Source organism: Pseudophryne corroboree, chromosome 5 (genome assembly GCF_028390025.1).
Source record: "Pseudophryne corroboree isolate aPseCor3 chromosome 5, aPseCor3.hap2, whole genome shotgun sequence".
In the NCBI taxonomy this organism is placed as follows: Eukaryota; Metazoa; Chordata; class Amphibia; order Anura; family Myobatrachidae; genus Pseudophryne; species Pseudophryne corroboree.
The window spans coordinates 307,624,772-307,644,542 of record NC_086448.1 but is presented as its reverse complement, the minus strand read 5'-3'; the positions used below and the strand labels follow the sequence as shown (position 1 = coordinate 307,644,542).

General features: G+C 41.9%; 1 protein-coding gene and 1 long non-coding RNA gene across 12 annotated transcripts in view; one reads left to right on the top strand and one right to left on the bottom strand.

The window, feature by feature from the left end:
* Nucleotides 1–19,771, top strand: part of HECW1 (HECT, C2 and WW domain containing E3 ubiquitin protein ligase 1) — a 785,299-nt gene that overhangs the window by 732,918 nt on the left and 32,610 nt on the right. For all 10 annotated transcript variants that reach the window (XM_063922467.1, XM_063922469.1, XM_063922471.1 and 7 more), the window contains 3 exons: nt 6,314–6,427; nt 7,412–7,564; nt 19,496–19,594. In XM_063922467.1, the coding sequence (XP_063778537.1) occupies nt 6,314–6,427; nt 7,412–7,564; nt 19,496–19,594 (366 nt within the window). The remainder of the gene's footprint in view (nt 1–6,313; nt 6,428–7,411; nt 7,565–19,495; nt 19,595–19,771) is intronic.
* The window catches only part of LOC134927674 (uncharacterized), a 31,730-nt gene continuing 22,369 nt past the window's right edge, over nt 10,411–19,771 (bottom strand). For both annotated transcript variants that reach the window (XR_010177705.1, XR_010177704.1), the window contains exons 2-3: nt 19,462–19,592; nt 10,411–12,031 (exon numbers count right to left, since the gene is read on the bottom strand). This is a non-coding gene — a long non-coding RNA (uncharacterized LOC134927674). The remainder of the gene's footprint in view (nt 12,032–19,461; nt 19,593–19,771) is intronic.

Genomic DNA, 19,771 nt, shown 5'->3' with positions numbered 1-19,771 from the left:
GGGTGGCTAATTAATTGGAAGAAATCCTCACTGGTCCTAGCTCAGAACATGGTGCACCTGGGGGCACTCCTGGACACATACAGTCAGCGACTGTTTCTGTCTCTAGAAAAAGTCCTGAAGCTTAAGGACAGGATAAGATGCTTCCTTTGTCGCCCCAGAGTGGCGATACACTCGGCGATGCAAGTACTTGGCCTAATGGTGTAGGTATTCGACATAGAAGAGTACGCTCAATTTGATTCCCGCCCTTTGCAGAGGTTAATTCTTTCCAAGTGGAACGGTCTACCGCATTGGATCAAATCTCACATGATCACTTTGATTCCAGAGGTTCGTCTGTCGCTGACCTGGTGGCTACAGGACCAGCAATTGAGCAGGGGCCATCCTTTCTGGATCCCCGACGGGGTCCTGCTGACAACGGATCCCAGTCTGGGGGGATGGGGTGTAGTGTTGGAGCAACACTCTTTTCAGGGTCGATGGACCAAGGAGGAATCACTTTTCCCAATAAACATTCTGGAGTTGCGGGCGGTGTTCAGTGCATTGACTCACGCCCTGCCTCTGGTACAGAACAGGCCGGTTCAAGTACGATCAGGAAATGCCACCACGGTGGCATACATAAACCATCAAGGTGGCACCCAAAGCCACATGGCTATGATGGAAGTATCAAAAATCCCTTGTTGGGCGGAACGCCATCTGCCAGCAATATCGGCAGTGTTCATTCCAGGCATCCTAAACTGGGAAGCGGACTTCCTTAGTCACCAGGGCATGCACGTCAGAGAGTGGAGTCTTCATCCAGAAGTCTTTCAACTCCTAGTGGACAAGTGGGGCCTACCAGATGTAGACCTGATGGCGTCTCGACACAATAACAAGGTTCCAGTCTTCGGATCAAGGACCAGGGATCCTCAAGCAGCGTTTGTGGACGCACTAGCAATTCCATGGAACTTTCATCTGCCCTACGTGTTCCCTCCGGTGTCACTTCTGCCCATGGTCCTGCGGAAGTTCAAACAAGAAGGAGTAATACTACTTCTAGTCGCCCAGCATGGCCCAGACGGCATTGGTTCTCAGACCTGCAGGGTCTATCGACAGAGTGTCCCCTTCTACTTCATCAGCGCCCAGACCTCCTCGTACAGGGCCCTTGTCTTTACCCGGACCTGGCCGGACTGGCTTTGACGGAGTGGCTCTTGAAGTATCACACCTGAGGGCCATAGGATTCTCTGAGGTGGTCATCCAAACTATGTTGAAAGCCCGCAAACCGGCGTCTGCTCTGATTTATTACAGGGTCTGGAATTCTTACTTCACCTGGTGTGCCGATAAGGATTATGATACATACAGATTCAGAACGTCCAGAATTAAGGCTTTTCTGCAACGCGGCCTGGATTTAGGCCTTCATCTGGCCTCTCTGGTTTCAGAGGAAAATTGCGTCTATACCGGACGTTCATACATTTACTCAGGGTGTCTTAAGGATTCAGCCTCCTTATGTCCCTCCTGTGGCTCAGTGGGATCTGTCTGTTGTCCTGAATGCCCTGCAAGAGTCTCCATTTGAACCCTTTTGAGTCGGTGGACCTTAAATGGCTTACGGCCAAGGTCTTGTTTTTACTGGCTATTGCCTATGCTATAAGGGTGTCAGACTAAGGCGCTTTGTCCTGTCGTCCACCCTTTCTGATATTTCACCGTGACCGGGCAGTTCTTAGGACTCGCCCAGGTTATTTACCTAAGGTGGTGTCATCTTTTCACCTTAACCAAGAGATTGTGGTTCCGGCCTTTATCTCTTCTGATTTGTCCTCCAAATAGCGGTCTTTGGATGTGGTACAAGACAAAAAGGGAGTCTCTCTGTATGTATGTGGAGAGGACTGCCTCAGGAGGTCAGACTCCCTTTTTGTCTTGTTTGGTTTTCACAAACGTGGCTGGCCTGCGAATAAGCAAACCTTGGCAAGATGGATTAGAATGGTGATTGCACAAGCTTATTCGCAGGCTGGACTCCCAGCTCCTGCTGCTATTAAAGCCCATTCTACTCGGTCTGTTGGACCTTTTTGGGTGGCCCACCATGGCGCGTCCGACGAACAATTGTGCAAGGCGGCTACGTGGTCCTCAGTGAACACGTTAATTAGGTTCTATGCCTTTGATACTTCCACCTCCCAGGATGCTTCCTTTGGACACCGGATTCTCATACCCGCTAAGATGCGTCCCCTCCCTTGAGGAACTGCTTTAGGACATCCCCGATGTTTCCCTGTGGAACACAATGTACCCTGCTGCAGAAAAGGAGAGCTATGGTAGAATTACCATGGTTAATTCTCTTTCTGCAAGGTACTTTGGGTTCCACAAGGCTCTCACTCTGACGCACCTAGCTTCTATGGTTTTGTATGGCATTAGCCGCTGGTCCCTTCTCCTGTCGTGAGAATGTTGTTCTATGTGACTAACATCTGCCTTCTCTCTTGCCTGTTCCTGCATTTGACTGGTTAATGAAACTGAGCTCCAGTGCCTGGAGGCGGGGTTTATAGAGGAGACCCCAATTTATCCTGGGACAGCCTAAAGCTTTAGCCTGATGGTGCCTCTGGATCAAGATCCACTCTACACCATAATGTTTCCCTGTGCAACCCAGTGTACCTCGCAGAAAGAGAGTTTACCATGGTAAGTCTACCAGTCTTATTTAAATAATTTTTATTTATTTTTTCATTTTAATGGCAGCAAATTAATACCCTCCTCACTACCTGCAGCCCTTTCAACCTCTACCTCAGAGGTTCGCAAACTTTCTTAAATCATGACGCCCTACAGTATCACTATTTTATTCATGGCACCATTAGGATAAAAGTATTTTTTTGATACATTTGGAAGATAATATAAAATTAAGAAAATTGTGCCTACCAGTTATCCTTAGGTTCAGTCATGTGGTGGTGTACAGAGTTACGCTTCTGATCGTCCACATGTTTTATTATTGGTAGCTGCCAGCATTGGTTTTGCCTATCACTTTGACTGTAAATAATGTTATTTGGTCCTGGACCACCAACCTGAGGCACCCCTGCTAGAGCCTCACGGCACCCCAGGGTGCCTAGGCACACATACAGTTTGGGAACCACTGCTCTACCTGAATCATCAGTGAAAATAAGGATATAAATAAATCTACTTTAATACATGCTATAAATATCCTGGCTGATAATTCTGCAATGATCTACCATTATCAAATAAAAATATGTGTAATTCTCTAGCGCATCCTATATCATAAAAGGCTAACGCCGCTCCTCTATGCGGGGTATTGAAGTATTTTGCACGTCGGCTGCCACTAGATAGGGCCTGACGGAGCAATTCAAGTGTTGGTTCACTCGAATGCGCACAGCCGACGGCGCTGACATTAATGTTATGTTGTTCCGTCATTTGGTACTAGTCAAAAATAATGGTACAAGATGCAGATTTCCCTCACCCTACAGATGCAAACTTGCATGCTACTTATTTTTCTAATATATATTTGCTGTGCAACTGCACAGAAACCACATTATGTAATAATTATTACTTGAAAGGAATAAATAGTGTTGGTTTAATAAGTATTTAAGGAATAACTACTTCAAATTGACAGTTGTTGTAGTAACTGTTTCTGCCATAATATACTTTCATTATTTTCCAGACCAATTAGATAGGCTTAGTCTATATACCATTAAACGTCATGCCATTGTGTTGTCTGTCCATATTGCTGCCACTTTTCTCATGTCTGTTAATATGAACAAATTGCTTTCCAAATCAAGTTAATAGGAGTGTACATGTATACTTATAAATAATGAATGCAATACTGTTGAAGTGTTTATGAGGGCTAGCAGCAGTTGAATACAGAAAAGATAAAGACAAAGTAGGGAAAGCTGGGAGGTAGTGTGAAGGTGATACTGTGCTATATGCTGTCATTTTATGGTGAGGTCTTAGTAGTTTACTAGCCTGTCTCACTTTCAAAGGAAGCATCTGGTGCATGTATTAGCCATAGCGCTCAGGATAGGGTTTTACATAATGTAATTTGCAGAACACTCTGTACTGTAATATGCGTGCGTGTGTGTGTGTGTGTGTGTGTGTGTGTGTGTGTGTGTGTGTGTGTGTGTGTGCGTATGTGTTTACTTTGACAAGGATTCACACATTCATGATAAACACATGACAAAAGACTTCCTATTATGCCATTCCATTAATGTCTGCTGCATTTTTTATCCGTGTATGACAGTTATAGCACCCGATCAATCTGCTTTCAAAAAATTTTCATAGAACATCAGTGTCTTAAGGCCCATACACACTGTAAAATTCGGGCTATGCCCGATTCTCACTATGCGACAGGGGCAAGGTCGGCATCGCAAGCACATAATGAGTGTGCTTGCGATACTATGTGCGATTTTGGCTAAGTGTCAGTTTTGACTATCTCTTCTATAGAGATAGTCAAAATTTACTTGCCTGCACAGTCTATCTGGGCTTGCGATACCGAACGCGCGGGACCGCGCATCGGCATCGAATCGAGATCGCAAGGTGACTTTCACCTTGCGATCTGCACTAACTTTTCTTACGATTTTGACTATATAGTCAAAATCGTAAGAAAATATCTCACCATGTGTACACACCCTTAGTGTGTTTTATTTGTAGTGCAGGCATCTGTGCAGAGACTTTCCACAACCATGTGTAGGACTGCGGTCAAACCGGAATGGGCCATTCTAGAGAAATTAAAAACCCCATTCTACACAAGTCCTACCTGCTGTCACGTTTGGCTCAACCCATTATTTCATTCCATCTTTTTTTTAGCCTATAATGCTCCTAGTTTGGGTTATTTCTATCTTAAATAAGTGTAAGAAGTTTGGAGTAAGGCTGTATGGAGACAGAGTTTTTAATGCATTTAGTAGAGTAAAAGGTTTGCATGTACAGTATAAAATAAATGCTGTATAAATGAGGCTGTGTCACACTTCCCATCATTTAGTTATTGATGTACGGTATTAGGACCTGTATCATTAGAATGTGAACACCTGCTCATTAGTTATTTTTATGTTATAGGTGTCTGTGTGTATGCAATAGTGCAGGGCAAGACAAATCCCATGGGCCAGGTAGCCATGGCCCTTAGATTTTGCTGCTTGGCTACCAGAAGGTGGAGGGAGGGAGGAAGTAGAACTTGTTCAGACCCAGCAACTCCCCATTTCATGCACAGGAGTGCACGTATACTGAGTGTCCGTCCCGGCATGTGCTTACTGCTGTACCTGTCTATCCCAACCTGTGCTGACTGTTGTGCCTGCCCGTCCCAGCCTGTGCTGCCTGCTGTCTCTAAAATCCGGCTGCATAGAGCTCTCAAATATGAGGGTTTGTACATGGCTATGGATTGCGGCTTCAGAGGGGGTAGTGATGTGGGCACAGTGCTGGGGGGGTATTGTTTGCCCAGTGGGGTGGCTACGGAGAGATGGTTTGCCTGGGAGTACCCCCTTCGTTGTGTGACCATGGAGGTTGGTTAACAGCTTATTAATGTTGCTGTGGGGGGAGGGTTGTTGTTTGCCTGGGGTGTAACTGCACAGCTTTGTGGCTGCAGAGGGCTGGTTTGCCTGTATGTACCCATTTATTTGTGTGGCAATGGGGGTTGGTTTGCCTAGGGGGAGGGGGAAGCTGCTTAGTAATTTGGCTGCATGGGGGGTGGATTTCAGAAGTTCTTTTTAGGAGGGGGGGATCTGGTTCCTACACTTTTATCCTAGCTTCTAGATTTTAAAAAATAAATTGTCAAGCCCTGCAATAATGTATTGTCTGGGATTATAGTATCCTCATGGTGATCCGAGCACTATGATGATTGCAAGACTAGAGCAACTGATTACCAACCTGTTACTAGAACAACATTATATGTACCCAGAGGCGCTATAGATTAGCCATTACTTTTACTGGCATGCCTCTGGCAATATGCAGGTGCACTTTTTTTGTGTGTTAAACACATATAAATGTACAAATATCAATGTAAGAAAAACTTTAAAATGTGCAAACATAATACATGAAAAGCCGTCCTTTTACTCTCATGACTTATGTAAGCCATTGTTACTGCTGCTGGACAATGCAGATGGACACTTACAGGATCTTCATGGAAGCACTTCACAAAAGCACTGCACTTGGGCACCAATGTGGGACATTCACATTTCCCCATATGGAAGTACCCCACAGTCCTACATAGGCTACTGGAAGTAACCAATTACATTTCAGAAGTAGTAAAAGAGCAGAGCTTCCATTTTTATTTGTATCCTGAGATCTGGCAACTTATTGCTGTGATCTAACAATACCTAGTCAGGTCCAGGATTCGTTAGGCAAAGTAATTGATTGTCATTATTTGTACTTTTTGTAGGCTTATAATACGTCGTGATCATCTTTTGGAAGGCACATTTAACCAAGTTATGGCTTACTCACGGAAAGAACTTCAGAGGAACAAACTATATATAACATTCGTAGGAGAGGAGGGGTAAGCAGCCGATGTAATATTCACGTTAGCGTTCTAACTGGCCAAATTGAAAAAATTTATTTCAAAGGTGGTATGATTTATTTTATTTAATGTATTTTACTTAATCACAGTCTTAATTCACAATATATTGCTATTTAAAATAACAATGGGTCTGAGTTAAAATAGAAGGTGGGCATGAATGATCTGGGAGCCTTGACACAGATACACAAGGCAGTACTTAATATTGGGTAGCCATGGGCTATTACTGCTCTCTTCATGTTTGTAAATAATCAGCATCTAGCTAGCATTTATCAAGTATCAAACATTTAGCTTTCTATAAAATGATAGGCAGGACTGATCGGTTACTAACAGCAGCTTCTCCACTTCTCCACTCTGCAGAAGAATTGCAGCATAACTCCCTTAGACTAAAAGCTTTTCAGACTTATTTTAAGTATGCCATAAGAAATCTATTGCTCACAAATCAATAGCCTAGTAACTTAAATGGTCATTGCAGTGAGAATGCCACAAAAATGTTGATAAAAATTAGCTAATTATTATATTATCAATTGAAGTACATGATTGAAGAATGAATAGATCTGTCATAAATATGGTCATGAATGGCTTTGCTAACTAGTTAATGTTTATACTTTTTCTATAAAGATAAACAAATAATGACATAACACTGAGAATAACAAGAAGCGAAACTTAAACACATGTTCACTAATTAGCACCTATTGCAGATACATGACATATACTGTAGGTCATCTACTTGCAACATGGGAACTATTTGCTAAGCATCATGGAATATGTAGTTCAGAAACAGTGAGGGTTCCATAAGTTGTCTTTTCCTATATTATGATATGGTAAATAAGGGGAAATATTTGAACCTCATGAAAACCTGGTGTAGTTACTCATTTTACATACAAGAAAAAGGAACGTATCACTGAAACTAGAGCATGGATTCATCTAGGATAAGTAATGGCAATTTGTGTCTCTGTATTTCAGCCTGGATTACAGTGGTCCATCAAGAGAGTTCTTTTTTCTCCTCTCCCAAGAGCTCTTCAATCCATATTATGGACTATTTGAGTATTCAGCGAATGACACATATACTGTTCAGATCAGTCCAATGTCTGCATTTGTGGAAAACCATCTTGAATGGCAAGTATTTTTCTAAGACATACTAAATGTATTAGCTTTGTATCCTTCGTTTGTATTGGCATAAATTCCTCTGTTCCTCAGCCTACAGAGTAAAACTCCCCTCGTTCAAATAAGGGTACACCCATCTTTCTAGGTGGTGGGTATGGGCAGGTAATGGGACTTAGAGTCTCTTCCCCCTACCACTTTCATTTTTTTATATTTTTTTTAAATGTCACATCGGCATGCATGCGCACGCCAACATAATTTCCAGCCACTAGTTGTTAGGGCTGGTAAAGCACATGTAGAATAGGGTTGGGGTTCTTTTTGCCACTTGCTGCAGAGGACGAGTGGGGCTCATCCTCAACAGTCTTGCTGTATACCAGGAGGATTAGCCCCACTTGTTCCCGGCAGCAAAGGGGTTAATACATATATATTTAGCAAATGCCAAATGTCATTGCTTTGTAATAACAGTGTTAGATGACGCTGTTATGTTGGTGTCTGTCCATAAACACTATTTGATTTTAACTCTATAATTGAACACATAATATGACAATATCACTATATTTAATATCCCAAAATGCAGATAAATTAGTTTCTGCTGGCAGAAATAGGTTTTATACACGGGACACTGGATATTAGAGATTGCTGAGGAGTTCTGTAACCATATTAATGCACACGACTATATATAGGTACTTTCATTTATTTACAGAGGTCTGAGGTGACTTCTGAATGGCATTATAATTTACAGTAGGTGTGTATTATTTCTTATGATACCCAAAAGTATACTGACCTGATATTAATCTTAGATTAATACTTTTAGCTGATATTAGATGTAGGAATCATATCACGCTTATTAGAAGATCACTTTGATTGACTTTTGCAACATTGGACAGAGTTACAGTTCGTACATAGGGACTGATACAGAGATGTCTGCAAATGCTATTGCAGCTGCAAATTTGTACGCAGCAGCTGGAAGAAAATATGCTAATGTCGCAGGCAGCTACTGGGATTTGTATTCAAATGCTCACTGGCGGCGTCTCTGAACAGGCGCTAGCATGCAAAGACGTACCCATTGCATGCACATTGGTCAAACATCAATCTTCTGTGTAACCCTATGATGACGTAGCATGGCAGCTGGAAGTAAGATTCCAGAGCCATTGTAACTATGGCCCTCATTCCGAGTCGTTCGCTCTGTATTTTTCTTCGCATCGCAGCGTTTTTCTGCTTAGTACGCATGCGCAATGTTCGCACTGCGACTGCGCCAAGTAATTTTGCTATGAAGATAGTATTTTTACTCACGGCTTTTTCTTCGCTCCGGCGATCGTAGTGTGATTGACAGGAAATGGGTGTTACTGGGCGGAAACATGGCGTTTTATGGGCGTGTGGATAAAAACGCTACCGTTTCCGGAAAAAACGCGGGAGTGGCTGGAGAAACGGAGGAGTGTCTGGCCGAACGCTGGGTGTGTTTGTGACGTCAAACCAGGAACGACAAGCACTGAACTGATCGCAGATGCCGAGTAAGGTTGAAGCTACTCAGAAACTGCTAAGTAGTTTGTAATCGCAATATTGCGAATACATCGGTCGCAATTTTAAGAAGCTAAGATACACTCCCAGTAGGCGTAGGCTTAGCGTGAGCAACTCTGCTAAATTCGCCTTGCGAGCGATCAACTCGGAATGAGGGCCTATATATGGGATCGCAGTCGCAAGCTGTGCACACTTCTGAAACGGTCGCAACAGCCTGTGTTTGAGTCGCCAATCTCGCGTTACCTCCCACAAACGCTCCTTACTGTCAATCACTTTGGCAATAAATCCTCACTGCGACCGCTGTCACAAGACCAACGCAGCATGAGTCTTATACGCATGCAAAGTGGCAAAACATTGCATACATCTATGAATCAGGCCCATAATACAAACAAGGTGATACATGGTGTGAATACATGAGACATTAGGTAATGAGGACCCTGCCCATGTGAGATTTCGGCCACATTGAGAGCTCTGAAACAGCCCCAAAACGTTTTTCTGAAGAAGCACAGGATTCCTGTACATCTATGAATGCTCAACAACTGCCCATTGGGACACTAACAGCTGTGAGCCAAACACAATCCTAACAGTGTTCCCAGTATCACTGCCCTATTCACCTGTTCCTCTTATGTTCACTCATTATGTCAGTATGTCAGTACGTGATCATTTGTCAAACCAATGAGATTTAATTGCCCCAAAGCTCAAATGTCATCATTGCCCGTTACTGCAGGATCTACAGTATACAGTCGGCACACTGGGTTCAAGAAAATTGCTTGCTGGTGGATAAAGTCCATTGACCTCAAAAATAATAAATCTTTCCCAACATCTGGAATGCCAGTTTGGCTCATTAACTCTCGAAAGCACATAATTAGCACTTTATATTTTCTCTTAGACTTTCCAGAAGTAGTGGCTGCTACTCACAGAGACACTTTATTCCAAATGCACTCATTCATAGTATTTATTTTCCATGTTGTTTACTTGATATGCTGCTGCTGCTGAAGCACATCGTAGCAATAGCTGATGACAAACCATCTGTTAGCTTGCCGATACATCCCACAAGAACCTATAGTGTGTTTTTGGATAAGCAGCCATAGAACCTCTACTACTAAACTGCATACAGATGTGTCCTCCCTCATCGTGGCTGCAGCCACGTTACACAGTCCTTTTAGATGTGCCTAGTTGTGAGCGCATTTACTAACGCAGAGCATCTTTTCATGTATTTATTCCACAAAAACGTATGTTATTCACATCGCTATGCAAAAGTTTAAACTTGAATACATAAAACTGGCCTCTTCTAAGATGGCAAGCCAGGTCATTACTGAATGAGTGCACTGTGTGGACCATACCTTACCCTGGACCCCTTTCTCAGAGTTATATCGTGCTGTATGATTTTGGCTATATCGTTACTGGTGTTACTATGATGCCTATAACGCAAGTTAAACACGTTTATTTATTATTATTTATTAGCAGTTTCTTAGAAAGCGTAGCAAATTCTATTGCGCTTTACAACTGGAAACAATGATAAAGCAAAACTGGGTAATGACAAACAGTCATAGAGGCAGGAAGGCCCTGCTCACAAGCTTATAATCTATAGACAGGGCAGTCTTAACAACAGTGTAGGCCCCTGGGTGCAGCAATGCACTGGAGCCCCTACCCATCCTTCAGCGGTAGGGGTGGGGTGTGCTATCAGTGGCAGCTTCAATGTCCTGCAGGTGGTAGGGGGTATTTTATCTTCCGCTCAGTATGTAGGACCTGGAGGAGTAATTTCTGCTAATTATTACTTTACGCACAGATGGTGGGAGATTGGGCGGGAGGGAGAACACTGACTTCCAGGGTGGAAGGGAGTGTTTAATATGCAGATGAGGGGTGGATAGTGGAGTTAGCTTAATATTCATAATTTTCTGGTGGGAGGGCAGCTTGCTTGTCTGCAGATATCTCCAGTTCCTGGAAATAGATTTCTTAGCTTTCAATTAGATAAAAACACTAGAAAGCCACACCTTTCAGGAGGTATTGGACACTTGAGGATAAGAGTGCAGGCCAGAGCAATCCACCAACGAAAATATGAAACTGTATACCAGGCATGTGGAGCTGGAGCGGGGATCAGCTGCTGGAAGGCTGATATCTCTGATTCTGGGCATAGTAGAGACAAGCTGCCAGTGTCCAGTGAAAGGGGAGAGTCCCAGCATTTGGAGAATACATTCAGAAAAACTACGTCAGATAGAACCTGAGATATCTGGCTGGGAAGAGCAATTAACAGGCTCGGATGGAGACAACTGCTTTGAAGTCAGATATCTCCGGTTCCCCAGGGCCGATTTTCTAAATCTGGTACCCCTGGAAAGAGGGGACCCTCAGCTATCTGCCTAGGGCCCTTATACTTCTGGGGCCCTTGGGCAAGTGCCCATTGAGCCCATACAAATAGACGGCCCTGTCTATAGAGAAATAGGCATTGATACAGTACACAATAGGTGGACGTTTAATCAGTAGAGATGTGCGGGTTCTGATTTACTCGGTTCTTAACGCCAAAATTAATGCATGTTCGGATTTATCCAGATTTTTCTTATTGGCTATCCAAAACACGTGACAACCGAGAGCCAGTAAGATGCCAATTTGAGATCTGGGTAAAACCGGGTAAATCCGAACCCACACTTGCATTCATCTCAAAAGTAACGCTTTATAATTGCCAAGAGACGCAATTAAAAAGTATCAACATTTGCATTTCTATATTCACTCCTGTTTTGCCATTGGCATATGTTTAATAAACACAGATAAACAAGACACTTGCAAATGCATTGAAATGCATATTAAGCTTATACCAAAACAAGTATCATAGTTAGCTACTCTGCTGAAATGTCCAGGAGTCCCCCGCACCCCTGGCAGGGTGGCTGTCTCTCCCGCATTCCGCCCACGTCCTAGTGAAATGGAAAGGATGGTATGGAGGGGTAGCTGCATCTGCCCTCCTGTCTTTTCCTGGGTTGGAAAAATATAAAGTCAGCTAGAATGACAAGTACGTAAATGATGCAATGTGATTTATATGCGATTTACAGTGCTTGCATTGATCTTTATTTTTTCTTTTTTTTAAATAGTCAAACACCAGTGTATAATTAGCATTAATTGATAGAAAAGTGTGAAATGTCAATGCATTTATTTATTTAGCTCAATGTATTGCAACTACAAAAATAGTGGGAGCTCATTTTTGTACACTGGCCGCAGAGTGATTGACCTGAAGTGGGCGTTTCTGGGTGTCAACTGACCGTTTTCAGGGAGTGATCATAAAAACGCAGACATGCCTGGAAAAACGCTGGCGTGGCTGGCTGAACGCAGGGCGTGTTTGTGACGTCAAAACAGGAACTGAATGGTCTGAAGTGATCGCAAGCGCTGAGTAGGTCTGGAGCTACTCTGAAACTGCACAAAATTATTTTGCAGCCGCTCTGCGATCCTTTCGTTCGCACTTCTGCTAAGCTAAGATACACTCTCAGAGGGCGGCGGCTTAGAGTTTGCACGGCTGCTAAAAACAGCTAGTGAGCGATCAACTCAGAATGACCCCCATAGTCTCAAGGAATCACTACCAATATAGCGACCGATGCAGAGTTCATGGCAGTAACTGCACTTACATTGCGTGCACAGAATTAAATGCTGATATTTGCCAGTATACAGAGTTGCATGTATCCCTGCACTTGGCACCCCCTATACATATGCTTGGTTTCATAGTCACCATCATTATCAAAGCATACTTGCACCATCCCTATACCTGGTGCAAAATGTTAATCTGTAAAGTTATTTAAACGTTTGCATGTTGCAAGCCCTTGCTCAACTGGAAGTGTGACTGTGTGCGGAGCTCTGCATAGCCCGTAGTTGCATGCACAGTGCCAAAATACACAAGGAACATCTGCAAAACTGACTCCGCATCAGCCCCATAGACTCTAGATCATACACCTTGGATATTTGGAGAACATGCAGCCATACAGTAGGAGTTAGAAAGGTTACTCCATACAGGTTATAATGGAAGATTACATTACATTACACAGTAACTTTTTCTTGATACATTTATATTTAGATGTCAGGTAATATAAAAGATATGTAAACAGACAAAGTTCTAAAAAAGAGGACACAATGTAAGTGCTTGTAATTGTCACAAAACGAGACATATTAGATATAAATTAGAAAACAAACTTTAAATGAGAGACACACACAAAAATGGTGCAAATCTATATAATGGGGCAATGATAACCATCAGGACTTGATGCAAGGCTTTATGCAAGACCTACAAACAAAATATCAGGGTGCGCTATCAATAGCAGCTGGTAAGGGGCTGGTAAATTCCCCAAAATAGATAGATACAAAAAGGAAAAATGTATGCCAGCGCTGGCTGCTCAAGAAATAAATGAAATAAATCAATATATACGGCTTCTTAAATATTATTATACATTTATTACATGAACATATAAATTCATACTAAAAAGTAGGTAATAAGCCATATATAGCCTGTATTGATCAATAATATCACAATAGATGAATTTCCACAATGCTGGCTAGGATTCACTCACATAGGGATAGTGTCACTGGAATGAGTATCAATAATCGGCTGTATTAGCATAGTCCGATAGTTTTGCAATCATGAAACTGTTACCAGTGATCCAGATGCAGAGATGTTCCCCTAAAGAGCAGTTGAAGGGGATGGTCTTTTAACAACGCTGGTGTACGACCATACAGAATAGATGCTGCAGTGTGGATGTCCCAAAACGTAGAGAGTGACCAAGAAACGCCAGCAGTGGTGATGATGAATTCCAATAAACAGGTATGTGGATAATAAAAGGCTCAACGCGTTTCGCTGGTATCCAGCTTCCTCAGGAGCATGTACAGTATATAGCGTGGCTGACAGGAAGCCGTTTTATACCCTGATAAGTGGCATAATCTATTACTCCTGATTGATAACATTAAAACAAGCCATTTTACAAAAAATACATTAAATATATTTAGAGGATTCTCATTGGTTCCATTTTACATAGATGGTCTCAAAATATGAAAAATATAACTGATTTTTAAAGTTAGAAGAGCTTTATTTTACTATATAGTTCCGGTCAGGTGACTTTTGCGGTCACGTGATCGGGACTCTATATTGTTTAGCCAATAGAGTACATAGACATAGTCATGTGATATGCCCCACGTGACCCGGCTCCAGAATATTATGAGTATCAAGCAGAGAAACTGTAGACGTTATTTGTTCGATTATGAAAATAACATAGTACGTACTTATAGACAGAAAGAGAGGAAACAAGAGACTGGCTTCAATGTAAGAAAGGAGAACAGCAGACCTTACCAGAAAGATGTCCCAAAATCTAGTAGGAATACACAGCAGAAACCGGTTTATAGAAACTGTGCTCATTCAAATAGATATGAGATCTTGACTGATTGTGAGGACACTACAATTCAGTCACCTAATGTATTCAATAAAAAAGAGAGATATCAGCATAGTAGAGATAAAAGATCACATCTGTCTGATACAGCCGACCATCATGACAACAAGGGGGATTTTTTGGGGGCATGCCCCAAAACATTCCAATGGCGGCAGAACAGCAGAAACATGACGGATACCCCAAAAAGAATAAGAGACTCCAGTTTAGAGGAAATAGAGGAGGCAGAAACAGGAAGGAAAAATCCAAGAAAATAGTAAAGAGAAAAAACATTGAGAATAGAAGACAGAGTGTCTTCAATCTTTCTAGTAGGACCCTTTCCGATTCAGAAATATTACTGCTAGAGAAAGGCTTTATAAAGTTCTCTCCCACCAATGACCCTAACATCTTTGAACTATATGTTGACTTGAACAGATTTATACGCACACTCTGTCGCAAGAGATACTTCGCTAAGAAAAATGTAACTGTGAGAAATGATTCAATCCTTTTGGATAGCACAGATGATATCATGCTCTCAACATTGGAACAATTATTAGAAGAAAACCATATGAATGTTGGAGTACCTCTTGAGACAGAAAAAACTTCAATATAAGCAGAGAATTTAATCAATTTAAATGTAAATCAGAATTTTTTCTAATTTCAGCAAAAAGCAGTAGTATAGAAGCCTTTTACAGAATAACTTTAGATGATTTTAAAGATATGGTAGAAGTTAATCAAAATAAATCTCGAATAATCTCTAACCTAACAAAACAAGAACAAAAAGCACTTAAACCATTAACACAAGATAAATCACACATTTTTAAGGAAGGCGATAAATGCAGAGGTCTTGTAATTATGGATCATACATATTACATTAAGGAGGCCCTTAATTAATTGGGAGACAATAAGTTCTACCAAATATTGGATACTAATCCTACATCCACCTTTCATATTTCGAGACCATCTATGTAAAATGGGACCAATGGGAATCCTCTAAATACAGTGGGGCAAAAAGTATTTGGACAGCCACTGATTGTGCAAGTTGACCCACTTAAAAAGATGAGAGAGGTCTGTAATTTCCATCATAAGTACACTTCAACTGTGAGAGACAGAATCTGGAAGAAAAAAAACAGGAAATCACATTGTATGATTTTTAAACAATTTACTTGTATATTCTTGTGGAAAATAAATATTTGGACACCTACCACACCTACCAAGCAGCAAGATTTCTGTCTCTCACAGACCTGTTACTTCTTCTTTAAGAAGCTCTTCTATCCTCCACTTGTTACCTGTATTAATGGCACCTGTTCGAACTGGTTATCTGTATACAAGACACCTGTCCACGCCCTCAAACAGTCAGACTGCTACCTCTCCACCATGGCCAAGACCAGAGAGCTGTCTAAGGAAACCAGGGACAAAATTGTAGAGCTGCACAAGACTGGGATGAGCTACTCGACAATAGGCAAGCAGCTTGGTGAGAAGAGATCAACTGTTGGCGCAATTGAAGAAAAAAAATGGAAGAAATACAAGATCACTGACAATATCCCTCGACCTGGGGCTCCATGCAAGATCTCACCTCGTAGGGTATCAATGATCTTGAGAACGGTGAGGAATTAGCCCAGAACTACACGGGGGGACCTGGTCAATGACCTCAAGAGAGCTGGGACCACAGTCACAAAGGTTACCATTAGTAACACACTACGTCGTCATGGATTGAAATCCTGCAGTGCCCGAAAAAAGGTCCCCCTGCTTAAGCCAGCACATGTCCAGGCCCGTCTAAAGTTTGCTAGTGACCATCTGGATGATCCAGAGGAGGATTGTGAGAATGTAATGTGGTTAGATGAGAGCAAAATTGAACTTTTTGATATAAACTTCACTCGCCGTGTTTGGAGGGAGAAGAATGATGAATGGCATCAAAAAACACCATACTCACTGTGAAGCATGGGGGTGGAAACATCATGTTTCGGGGCTGCTTTTCTGCAATGGGGACAGGACGACTGATCCGTATTAAGGAGAAGATGAATGGGGCCATGTATCGTGAGATTTTGGGCAAAAACCTCCTTCCCTCAGTAAGAGCATTGAAGATGGAACGTGGCTGGGTCTTCCAGCATGACAATGACCCCAAACACACCGCCCGGTCAATAAAGGAGTGGCTCCGTAAGAAGCATTTCATGGTCCTGGAGTTGCCTAGCCAGTCTCCAGACCTCAACCCAATAGAAAATCTGTGGAGGGAGTTGAAAGTCCATGTTGCCCGGCGACAGCCCCAAAACATGACAGATCTAGAGAAGATCTGCATGAAAGAATGGGCCAAAATACCTGCTACAGTGTGTGCAAACCTGGTCAAGAACTACAGGAAATGTTTGACCTCTGTAATTGCCAACCGAGGTTATATTACAAAGTATTGAGTTAAACTTTTTGATTGTCCAAATATTTATTTTCCACAAGAATATACAAAAAAAATTGTTTAAAAATCATACAATGTGATTTCCTGTTTTTTTTTTTCTTCAGATTCTGTCTCTTACAGTTGAAGTGTACCTATGATGGAAATTACAGACCTCTCTCATCTTTTTAAGAGGGTCAACTTGCACAATCGGTGGCTGTCCAAATACTTTTTTGCCCCACTGTATATTATTCAATGTCTTTTTTGTTAAACGGCTTGTTTTAATGTTATCAATCAGGTGTAATAGATTATGCCACTTATCAGGGTATAAAAAGGCTTCCTGTCAGCCACACTGTATATATGCTCCTGAGGAAGCTGGATACCAGCGAAACGCGTAGAGCCTTTTATTATCCACATACCTGTTTATTGGAATTCATCATCACCACTGCTGATGTTTCTTGATCACTCTCTACGTTTTGGGACATCCACACTGCAGCATCTATTCTGTATGGTCGTACACCAGCGTTGTTAAAAGACCATCCCCTTCAACTGCTCTTTAGGGGAACAGCTCTGCATCTGGATCACTGCTAACAGTTTCATGATTGCAAAACTATCGGACTATGGCCCTCATTCCGAGTTGATCGCTCGCTAGCTGCTTTTAGCAGCATTGCACACGCTAGGCCGCCGCGCTCTGGAAGTGTATCTTAGCTTAGCAGAATTGCGAACGAAAGATTAGCAGAATTGCTATTAAATATTTCCTTGCAGTTTCTGAGTAGCTCCAAAAACAGAAAATAAGGTTTGTTGGCGCTGAGCAGATCTGTGTGAGTAGAAATTGGAATCAGCAGCCACCTTGTGAGAAGGTAGCCAGCCTCCTCAACAATGAAACAATTAGAAACAAACAGCAGGCCGGTGCTTAATTCCAATGATGCTTCCAAGTATATTAAAAACAATTTATTTAGCTAGCATCAAAAAAAACAAAAAATACACATTAATTAAAAAATACTAATAATAGACCACAATATTTAGTATCACATAAAACTTAGGTATATTATACCTCTAATATTAGCATAATCTATGCCTAAATAAAAAACATATAAGAGAGGGTCACTGAAATTTCTAAGGAAAAACTCTCAATATAATATAGTTAGACTCTTATAGTTATTCCGTAGCTCACAGTTCAAATAAGAATATGTCCTCCAGCTGATGTATTCAGCATCTGTGACCATAAATGTCTTAAATTGATGTAAACTTTTCCATGGACTGGATGTATAGTTTGTATTGAAATAAAACCGTACGGTTTCTGCTACTCACTGATTCTCTGCAATTGCTTTCCTGCGCAAGATGAATTTGTTGGAAGCCGCTCTCTATCACCCTTTGCACGGGTGAGACATCCGTCAGCGGCACGCTCGAGTAGAAGCTGTTCCCTTTAGTTCGGCGCAGTGTTAGTGTACTGAGCCGCCGTGCATCATCCCCGGCTCGGAAAGATCTATACTCAGCAGAGCGGGGTATGTGAAAATTGCAGAAGAATGGATGATCCAGTCTCATCACAGGTAGGCTGATTAGCGGCAACTGGTAGCAGACAGCCAATTTGGATATAAGCTGGTATATTTCTCCTGTGAGCACTTAGAGAAAGGGTCGCTTAGACTACTAAGTGCTACTCCTACTCCTACTCCTAGACCTACTCCTAGATTGCGATCACCTCAGTCCATTTAGTTCCTGGTTTGACGTCATAAACACGCCCTGCGTTCGTCCAGCCACTCCCCCGTTTCTCCAGCCACTCCTGCGTTTTTCCCTGGCACGCTTGCGTTTTTTAGCACACTCCCGGAAAACGCTCAGTTACCACCCATAAACGCCCCTTTCCTGTCAATCACTCACCGATCAGCAGTGCGACTGAAAAGCGCTGCTCGAGCAACAGCAAAACTACTAAGTTTTGTGTAAAATAACTTAGCGCATGCGCGCTGCGTACCATGCGCATGCGCATTTTTCACCTGATCGCAGCACAGCGAAAAACGGCAGCGAGTGAACAACTCGGAATGACCACCTATGCTAATACAGCCAATTATTGATACTCATTCCAGTGACACTATCCCTATGTGAGTGAATCCTAGCCAGCATTGCGGAAATTCATCTATTGTGATATTATTGATCAATACAGGCTGTATGTGGCTTTTTGCCTACCTTTTAGTATGAATTTATATGTTCATGTAATAAATGTATAATAATTTTTATCAAGCCGTATATATTGATTTATTTCATTTATTTCTTGAGCAGCCAGCGCTGGTATACATTTATGCCAGACCTGATTGTGCCGTGGGCAGAACAAGACTTTTATGTGTCATGTGACAGCTGCATTTCCATATACACGTTCCATGTGTGAATGTTCCATCTGTTTTATTTTACACTTAAAACATCTAAAAACAATTTATTCCCATTGAAATTACATTTTAGTAGATATGATGCAAAGGAAAACCATGAAATGATACTTTTAGAACTAAATTTGCCTTATTATGTACACGCCTAAGACTACTTTTCCTCTCAAAAGTCTTTTTGCTGCTGCTTTGATTTTGCTATTATGCTTTTGAACTTTTCAATTCCATGAATAAAAATGAAAAAGTGTTTATAATTACCTTCGGCTTATGATTCATTTCTCTTGTGCTCCAGGTTCCGATTTAGTGGGCGTATCCTTGGCCTTGCTCTTATTCACCAGTATCTTCTGGATGCCTTCTTCACACGACCATTCTATAAGGCCCTCCTCAGACTGTGAGTATAGACAGTTAGGGCTGCTGCGTAGCGTTTTTTAGTTTGTATACAGTGTACTAGGTACTTTGTATTACTATTTTTGGAGCAAAGGAATAGTTATAAAGTCACAGATTAAGCATAGCTATGTACGGATGGACTGGTCCACAGGGGGAATCCCCGGTGGGCCCCACTGACTGA